The sequence below is a fragment of the Nothobranchius furzeri genome, chromosome 5, assembly GCF_043380555.1.
Source record: "Nothobranchius furzeri strain GRZ-AD chromosome 5, NfurGRZ-RIMD1, whole genome shotgun sequence".
Classification (NCBI taxonomy): domain Eukaryota; kingdom Metazoa; phylum Chordata; class Actinopteri; order Cyprinodontiformes; family Nothobranchiidae; genus Nothobranchius; species Nothobranchius furzeri.
This window is the reverse complement of record NC_091745.1, coordinates 77,418,532-77,427,913: the sequence shown is the minus strand read 5'-3', so window position 1 is coordinate 77,427,913 and position 9,382 is coordinate 77,418,532. Positions and strand designations below refer to the sequence as shown.

The 9,382-nt window shown below is 46.1% G+C and overlaps 1 protein-coding gene across 1 annotated transcript in view; it reads left to right on the top strand.

The window, feature by feature from the left end:
* LOC107379582 (CUGBP Elav-like family member 3) overlaps positions 1-9,182 on the top strand; it is a 28,401-nt gene extending 19,219 nt beyond the window's left edge. Inside the window, exons 6-15 of the mRNA XM_054741139.2 lie at positions 1,994-2,122; positions 3,461-3,540; positions 3,677-3,832; positions 4,201-4,345; positions 4,621-4,767; positions 4,859-4,924; positions 5,503-5,607; positions 5,797-5,940; positions 6,104-6,267; positions 8,990-9,182. Coding sequence (XP_054597114.1) covers positions 1,994-2,122; positions 3,461-3,540; positions 3,677-3,832; positions 4,201-4,345; positions 4,621-4,767; positions 4,859-4,924; positions 5,503-5,607; positions 5,797-5,940; positions 6,104-6,231 — 1,100 coding nt within the window. The 3' untranslated portion in view covers positions 6,232-6,267; positions 8,990-9,182. The remainder of the gene's footprint in view (positions 1-1,993; positions 2,123-3,460; positions 3,541-3,676; positions 3,833-4,200; positions 4,346-4,620; positions 4,768-4,858; positions 4,925-5,502; positions 5,608-5,796; positions 5,941-6,103; positions 6,268-8,989) is intronic.
* The last annotated feature ends 200 nt before the right edge of the window (positions 9,183-9,382 follow it).

The following is a 9,382-nucleotide window of genomic DNA, read 5'->3' as shown; positions in this document are numbered from 1 at the left end:
TCTTCACTGCATTTGAATTTAAATCTGCCACCGCTGTTGGCTAAGAGGTATGCTATGATGTAAACTGGTACATTATGATGTCACAATGTCATGAGTGTGTGTATTTGTTAGTGGCTCCACCCTCTCGGTTTGCTAGGCAACAGCATTTGTTGCATTTTTCAAACATGAAGTGGGAGTGAAATACACTTCTTGTAAGGGGTGACTTGCTCTTTAACAACTGCTAACCCACAGAATTAAAAGCCAGATCATAAAAGTAGGTTTTCAGCCTCATTTTAAAAACTGCTACTGATGGAGAGTCCCTAATGGTTAGGGGAAGTGCGTTCCACAGTTTCGGACCCGCAACAGAGAACGCCCTGTCCCCTCTCAACTTCAGTCTGGCCTTAGGAGCCACAAGCAGCAGCCGGTTCTCAGAGCGGAGTGACCGGGCCGGAACATGTGGCTGCAGCAACCCCGTCAAATAGGCTGGAGCCACAACATTCAGCGCCTTAAACACCATTAAAAGAAGTTTTAAACGAATTCTAAAATCAACAGGCAACCAGTGGAGAGCAGCCAAAACTGGTGTCACGTGTTCATGCTTCCTTTTGTTGTCCAAGAATCTTGCTGCAGCATTCTGGACAAGCTGCAGCCGTTTACCGTACCCTTACTTGCACCACATAAAACGGAATTACAATAGTCGAGTCGTGAGGTAACAAAAGCATGAACAACAGTCTCAAGGTCACGTCTAGATAAAAACGGCTTTACTTTAGCCAAACGTCTTCAATGATAACATGAAGAGGATACTACAGTACCCACATGAGCATCCATGTAGAATGCACTGTCCATCTTCACGCCAAGGTTGGCCGCTGAAACACCCAGATAGGAGTTCAGTTCACCGCAGTCTACGTTGGAAAACTCAACATGTCCGCTCGGACCAACAACAGTGCCTCTGTTTTTTCCCATTGAGACACAGGAAGTTTTCAGCCAACCATATCTTAATTTCTGCCACAATCCAAAAAGTGTTTTATCGTGTGATCACCGGCGCCATCTAGAGGCAAGTACAATTGGCAGTCGTCGGCATAGAGATGGAATCCAATTCCAAACTTTCATAAAATGTCACCCAATGGGAGAATATCAATTGAAAACAGCAAGGGTCCCAGGGAAGCAGCGCCACAAAAAGAAAACGATGAAAGATGGAGGTTGTAGCGGCAACAACGGAACAAAGTTTCCAGCTGTCTGGACATCAGGTTCACTGCCGACAAATGAAATGTTTTATTTGGGTCCAGCTAAACTCTGGGTTTAGATCCTTTATGGTCGCTCCTCTTCTGAGAAGGATAACAATGTCTTCTGGGGTCAGGAGCAGCTGCTTGGCTTTCCCTGTGCAACCCTCAATGCTGCCCTCTACTGGCTGGTGGATGTAAACATAAACCCGGTGTCGTGCCCGTCAAAATAAACATTTAATAATTTTTTAATTTAAATTTAGCTTTTAAAGGAAAAACTGTAGCTTCATTCTGAACACCTGCAAACGCCCTGCTGAGGTATTAAAATATAGCTTTTTTTTTTTAAATTGTTCCATATTGAACCTTTAAATGACCACATGCACAGCTCCGTCAGTTTGGTCGGCTGCAGCTGAGCTCGCTGCTAACAACACCGTTACACTTTTAAAACCGGGGAAACTTTAGTCTGATTTAGTGCTTTTCCTCCCAGCTGCAGACATTTTCTCTAGACACAAATAGTTGTTCAAACAGCGGCCGGCTCCGGACTCTGATTGGTTCTTTTGTCGCGTAGTCCCATCTGTTCCATTTGCTGGTTGCTTCTTTTTTTTCCATTCTCCAATCTTTTCCGTTTCCTGACTGGATTTTCATTGTCGTCTCTTATTTGTCCATGAAAATGTCGATCAATATTCGTCATAATTTAGTCTTTAAAGAAGTATATTTGTTAGTTAGTACAAAAATTCAAGGTAAAATGTTGAAATTGTCTTTTTCTTCCATTTTCTCCACACATCTTGGTCTTTCAGAGGACAGAAAACTGTTTGTTGGCATGCTGGGAAAGCAACAAAGCGACGAGGATGTCAGAAGGCTGTTTGAGCCCTTCGGCAGCATAGAGGAGTGTACTGTTTTGAGAGGACCAGATGGCACAAGCAAAGGTAAACTGCTGATTTTTTTATCTGAAACGACTATCCAGGATCAGTCCTCTGCTGTCCAGAGCTCATCTGGAGTCTGTGTGGCATGCTTTCGTCCTGTCCCGTCTGGACTACTGTAACGCTCTGTATGCCGGTCTGGCCCACGGCTCCAATTTGTACAGAACTCAGTGGCTAGGTTCGTGACAGGCACTAGATGTCGAGATCATTACATTACTCCAGTGCTGGATACTCTGCACTGGCTCCCGGTGCAATATGGAGCTAAATTGAAGATCTTAACTCTTGTTTATAAGGCCCTCCAGGCCAGTGCCCCCTCTTACATTACTGCACTTTTGTAGCCTGGCAAGCCAGACTAAATAAATGTATTATTTAGTCTGGCAACGCTCCACTGACGGCTCTCGGTTGTGGGGCGGGTTCTACCGTTGTCTTTCAAATGAGCTCCGCATTCCACTGGCCAATGAATGTGACATACTCTTGTTTCACTCTGTTGCATCATCCCACCCACCAGGCATATAGAGTGCCCTGATTGGCCCACAAAGTAGATAAAGCTCTGTGATTTGTTCACTAAGCAGATAGAGCACTATGATTGGCCCATCATTATGGACCAATCACAGCTCTTTATGTGTTTGAAACCCCTCTAGAGAGCTGTGATTGGCCAGCCAGAGTCCTGGTAGGAGCTGCGGAGCTTCCAATGGAGCATGCCTAGACCATTCTTTGCAAAGCAAGAATTTGGTCTAGTTCACTAGGCTAGCACTTTTGCACAAGTATGCTCCGTCTCGGTGTCTTCGCTCAGCTGAGCAGGAACGTCTGGTGGTCCCCCGGTCGAAATATCGATCGAGGGGTTATCGTGCATTTTCTGTTTTGGCTCCAACTCTGTGGAATGAATTGCCATTGAGCATTAGGCAGGCGCCGTCCCTTCAAGTCTTTAAGTCTCGTCTAAAGACTCGTTTTTATTTGATTGCTTTTCAGCGCTAGGGTTCATTGAGTTGCCCTGACATTATGGTTTTAATTCTTCTTCTTTTTGATCAGGATGCTTGATCTTATTTTGTCCAACATTTGTTTTTAATTGATTAGTCTCATTCCGTTACCTCTCTGTATTTGTAATATTGCTTGCTTGTTATTTTATGATTTTATGTTTTTATCTTGCTTTTATGCCCAGATACTGGGAATGTGTTTATGATGATGCTGTTCAGCACCGTGGGCTTCTGATAACGTTGCGGAAGGTGTTCTACAAATAAAATTGATTGATTGATTAAAGCTCAGGCGCACGAACATCAGGGAAACACGATCTCTAGAATCAGTTTGAGGGTTATTCTCTGATGTTTCCATCGTGTTGTGTTGCAGGATGCGCTTTTGTTAAGTTCCAAGGACACGTCGAAGCCCAGGCTGCCATCAACAGTTTGCACGGGAGTCGCACGATGCCGGTGAGTTTCCTGCATTGTATGAAAGTTTCAGATAAAGCTGCACTCACGTGCATGCTGGAATGGAGGATTACTGGGTTTGGAATCAAATCTATAAAAGTGTCTGCTTGCATTAAAACACAACCACTAATGCTCACAGGGAGCGTCGTCCAGCCTGGTGGTGAAGTTCGCCGACACCGAGAAGGAGCGGGGGCTGAGGAGGATGCAGCAGGTGGCCTCCCAACTCGGCATCTTCAGCCCCATGACCCTCAACTTCCCCGCCTACAATGCCTACACACAGGCGGTCAACGCACAGGCAAGCGCGCACACACACGCACACACACACACACACACACCCAGGCTGAAAGGGGAGTGCTGTGCTTATGAAAGGATGTAATAAGTTTGAAGAGGCTATCAGTGGTCTAATTGGAGCTAATGTCATTACCCAGACAACAGAACATACGTCATCTGGCATTAGCTTTCCCGCAACACACAACCATTAACCCACTGACTTGGAACATAATGGCCTTGTAATTAGATCTCTATTCATTTGTTCTTCCATCCCTTCTTTTTCCTTGGCCCTTCCTCCCATTTTTCATCGTTTTCTCCTCCTTTCTCTTCTATTTCACATCAATTTACCCCCCCCCCCCCCCCCCCCATCCCCGTTTCCTCCCCGCTCTACAGCTTGTCCAGCAGCAGGCTCTCGTTGCCCAGTCAGCGTACTTGTCTCCGGTGGCAACAGTTGCGGCTGTGCAGATGCAGCAGATGGCGGCGCTCGGTGCCAACGGGATCATCGCGACACCTATCACACCCATCACGCCATCCTCGGGTAATCTCGCTGATGCGTGCCCTTCATGCTCAAAAACACATTTGGTTTTTGTGGAGATGCTGCGTTTCGCTCAGTGACAAATAAAGGAGTTGGCAACTTTTTGGAATATTTTGATTGTGATCAAACTGCTCTGTGTTTTAAAAAAGAACTAGAGCACGGAAAAAGTCACCATTGCTGCAGAAAAGAGTCAATCGCTGGTTTTTGCTGGGTATGGAAAGTGGTCCCAGGCATCTAAAGTCACACTTACTAATTGTTCCGTGCTGATCTGTCTGCAGGTACAAACACTCCACCAACTATTGCAGCAACACCTGTACCTGCGATCCCTCCACCTATAGGAGTGAACGGTTACAGCAGCGTACCGGCGCCCACCAATGGACAACAAACAGAAACACTATACACCAATGGAGTTCATCCTTATCAAGGTATTAGGGAGGAAAGCAGGAAGATGTTACACAAACTAGATGAGCACAGTGCTTGTGTTTTTATTCCCACTGCTTTGATCTGATCTTTCAGCCCAGAGTCCAGCAGCAGCCTTGGATCCACTTCAGCAAGCCTACGCAGGCATGCAACACTACACAGGTGTGTGTTTGAGCAGCGTCTTTCACTGTAACCTGACCCATGAATAAATTATATTCTGTGTATCAATGGTGCTAAAAGGTCAACATTCTAATTTGTTGGTCTTTAAAAGTAAAAATGCTCCGCAGCAACGGGTGAAAATGCTGCTTTAGCGTCATTTAACAACCCGTTCATGTACGTATCAAGTAAAGACCTCAACAGAGCAGCAGACGGGGCAAGTGGGAGGTAAACTAAGACAAAGACTTGTGAGCAGGAGAAGGAATGTTGCTGCTCTCTGGCTTTCAAGGATAATAAGACATCCAAGGGTAATCAATGTTGTGAGTTATGAGATTTCACTGACACACCCTCTATGTGGCCCCTCACCATGGATGGAGAGCTGATGCAATGAGCGCGCTGCAGACTGAAATCAACAGTGTCTTTGTGTGGTCCACTCGCTCCTCTTTGTTGTTACGGTTAATAGTTTTCACCTTCAACGGGAGACAGATCAGTTCAGAGGAAGGGGCTCTCTTGGGCTCGCTTTGGTTGCCACCTGTTGTTTTTACCCAATCAGATGCTGTTACCCACTCTCTCTCTTCCAATAGCTGCATACCCTGCTGCGTACGGATTGGTCGGGCAGCCGTTTCCCCAGCAGCCAACACTGGTTGCCCAGCAACACCAGCAGCCCCAGCAACAGCAGCAAAGAGAAGGTGATGCGACTTCCTGTCTGGTCGTGGCCACACCCCTCTCCGCATTGATCTTCTTAAAAGTTGTTTTCCTCCAGGTTTACACAGCCTGAGCACATCCGTCACGCTCCAGTTTAACTCTGTGTGTGTGTGTGTGTGTGTGTGTGTGTGTGTGTGTGTGTGTGTGTGTGTGTGTGTGTGTGTGTGTCTCAGGTCCAGAGGGGTGCAACATCTTCATTTACCACCTGCCTCAGGAGTTCAGTGACTCTGAGATGCTGCAGATGTTCCTGCCCTTTGGCAATGTCATATCAGCTAAGGTTTTTGTGGACCGCGCCACCAACCAGAGCAAATGTTTTGGTGAGACACACACACACACACACACACACACACACACACACACACACACACACACGCACGCACACACACACGCACGCACGCACGAGGGGAGAAACAAGCTCATCCTTGTGGGTAATAGACTTTTGTTGAAGATGCAGTGATTTATGTATCTGGTCTCCTTTAGGATTTGTGAGTTTTGACAACCCAGCCAGCGCTCAGGCTGCAATCCAGGCCATGAATGGCTTCCAGATTGGCATGAAAAGACTGAAAGTGCAGCTCAAAAGGCCCAAAGATGCCAACCGCCCGTACTGAGAGACAGCCGAGAGGAGGAAGAACAAATACCGAGAGGTGAGGTGAAGAGGTAATACGTGGAGGGATGTGAAACAAAGTGAGGCGCAGTAAACGGGTAGCTTTAGCTTAATGGGATTTAACGGGACAATGCTAACTCTTGATATAAAGTTAAGTGAAAATGTTTTGGGCTACTCTTGAAAACAACTTAATCGACAGAGGAAAAGTAAAAAAAATGTACAATTATTGCTTTCCTTTTATTATTTTCTTTCACAATCTTATTTTCTTTCCTGCTGTTTTGATCTTTTTTTTCTGAAATGGCAACTTACCTCACCCAAGATCCTTCCGTCCAATCATAATTCATGAGGACCCCATCGCTATGGCAACGGTTGCCTAGTGACTGATAAAGCCCTGACCCCCCCCTTCCTCTCGCATTGTTGTAAGTTGATTGGTTGGCCTGTGTTTGGGTTGCTGTGGCGACTTGTTGCCTGTGTTGGTTGCCCTTGTCACCTGGAGCAACCAGCCATGCATTGACTTGCATGTCCTGTTGCTGTAGTGATCACAGACTGTGTTTGGTGCATTGTGACTATATTTTGTTTTGACCTGTGCACATACTGATCAATAACTCTCAATAGCCAGGACTGCACTCCAAATCAACCCATTTGATTGGATATTTGACACTTTTAATCAACATATAGTAACCTGATAAATTTAGCAGCGAAGCTCGTTACTTTTGCAGCTTTGTTTTTGATCAGTTTCTGTAGTGTTCTGTTTGGTGTCCTTATTATTTATCCAAATGGTTTGGGTAAAGCAGTGGGCGTGGCCATGTCTGTGTGCATATGCTTCCGTGTTGCACTGTTAGCGTGTGATGCAGGACGGCTTTAGCGACGGCGTAGATGTTTTCATGAGGAGCTGGTGCAGAGATGTAGAGCAACAATCAGGAAGTGTTCTGATGGGAAAACGAAGAAGGTTTTAGGAGGTTGCAGACCGTGATGGACAAGAAGACATGACTTGTTCACGGTATTAAAAACTCCAAACATGGCTGCAAGTCGATCCGAAGCATGGGGTACGTGCGTGGAAGAGTTAGCGGAGGCTACCGATGTAAACGCGCAGCGTTTAGGGGTGGCGAGCATGCTTTCTGTTGAGCTGTACTCTGATAGGCTGAGTTCTTAACCCTGGATTGTGATCTTTTTACTCTGGCACTTTAGTTTTTGCTACCCCATTTTCCTCTTCCTGTCTCCTCCTCACCCTCAGCACCTCCATCCTGCCCCTGTCCTCCCCCTTTTCCCTCTTTCAAACGGTACGTTCTCCTCATCCTTCATCCCAACTTCCTCCTGTTCCTTCTAGCTCGTGTTTTGAGGTAAAGGGTATGTGGTGTGTCATGGTGGAAGAACAAGTGCCTCTTGCTTATTGGAGAACAGCCTTCAACTATAGGAATTCTGGGAGAAAATCACAGAAAGGACACAGGATGCAGCGGGGGGTAAATTTAATTCTCCGCAAAGCTGCAGTCGAGTCCGTGTGTTGGAACACTTTCAAACGGCAGCAGGTTATGAGTTAACCATCGTTGCTTCTACTTCTGGATAAACCTTTATTTGTTATAAACATTGTAAAAGCATCATAATGCTGTAGCATAGATATAGAATGACTTAAAGGTGTGGTACACTGACAGACGCTTTTTAATGATTATTTCTGATTCTAATGGGTCACTCTGAGTGTTTCATGCAGGCTGAACATGAAAATAGTCTCCTACACCTATCTCCTGCATTAGCTTCTGATAGAAAACAGACGGTGAAACTCTAGGATCAGAAAATCCTGACAGATCTACGTCACACTGTCCCATCTGGACTCACGGCGGGGAAGGCTGTCGTTGGTTTAGCGTCCAGGAAACAGCAGAGAACGTCTCGGCTAGTAGAAGTTAACTGTTAGCAATAGCAACTCCACCACGCAGCAGAACTCCTCCAGGCTTGTGTTATTTGTGGAGATAAAACATCAACGTTGCAGAGCAGACAGAGTCAGTGGTAGTCATGTTGCTGTTAGCCAATCAGAAGAGAGATGTCAGAATATCAGGAAATAGGATTCCAGATCCTGTGATCTGAAGCTACTTTCTCCTCCGGCTGAATTTTCTGTGCTGATTTAGGCATTTCTGGGCTTTTTCCCCGCTGAGTTCGACTTACAAGGCATTCACTCCCACCAGAGACCACTGCAAATGCATGCATTAAACCAGTGTCCCACACCTTTAACAAAGGAAAAAAGTCTTCAATCAAAACTATTTTCTTAACGAAACACCCAGAATTTCTATACTGCCAATGCCAGAGAGTGATGCATGTTGGTAGCAGTTTTTGCCTGCCATGGTCTGGGGCACACGCTAATGAGGACACACACATGTTCACACACACACACACACTGCAGTAACACAAGGACCCGTAACAATGATTTCTCTTGTATTGAGTTGCATGATGCAAACAGTGTGTGTGTATGTGTTAAAGCACCTTGATTCACTGCTGTTAAAAGATCGCTGAATGATGCCGTCAAGCTGAAACACAGAAAAAGCCGTCTAAAGGTCCAGCGCGGCGCAGGGAGCGTGATGCTAGTTCAGATCATCGTCCGAGAGAAGCCTTGTTCCACGGGAGGGGCATGCTCGAGAGAACAAGAACACCCCCCTTCCACACACACTGCTCCAGTTTTGTTATTTTTAAAAATCCTCACAAGTCGTTTCTTCCTCTCTGTCCCTCTTCCCTTGTTGCTCTGTGTCGCTCCCTTTGTCCTCCGACTCCCTCTGCAGGCGACCTCTCAGAGTCCAGCGGAGGAGGAATCCAGGGATTCAGACTGTCTGCCACCTGTGAACGTCTGCTGAGTGCTGCCACACACACACACACACACACACACACACACACACACACACACACACACACACACACACACACACACACACACACACACACACACACACACACACACACACACACTCACACTCACTCAACAGTGAACCTCAAATGGAACAAAGCTGATATGTACATAAAGTGCACAAACAAACATGTCCGACACAAAACACACACTTCACAAATGTTACATACAGCCAGGAGCTTGGTTTGACCATAGTCTGTGTGGAACAGGGTGTTTAGAACAACCAAGAGAACTCGGATGACGCGTATATTAAAGGGCACAGATGAAAACT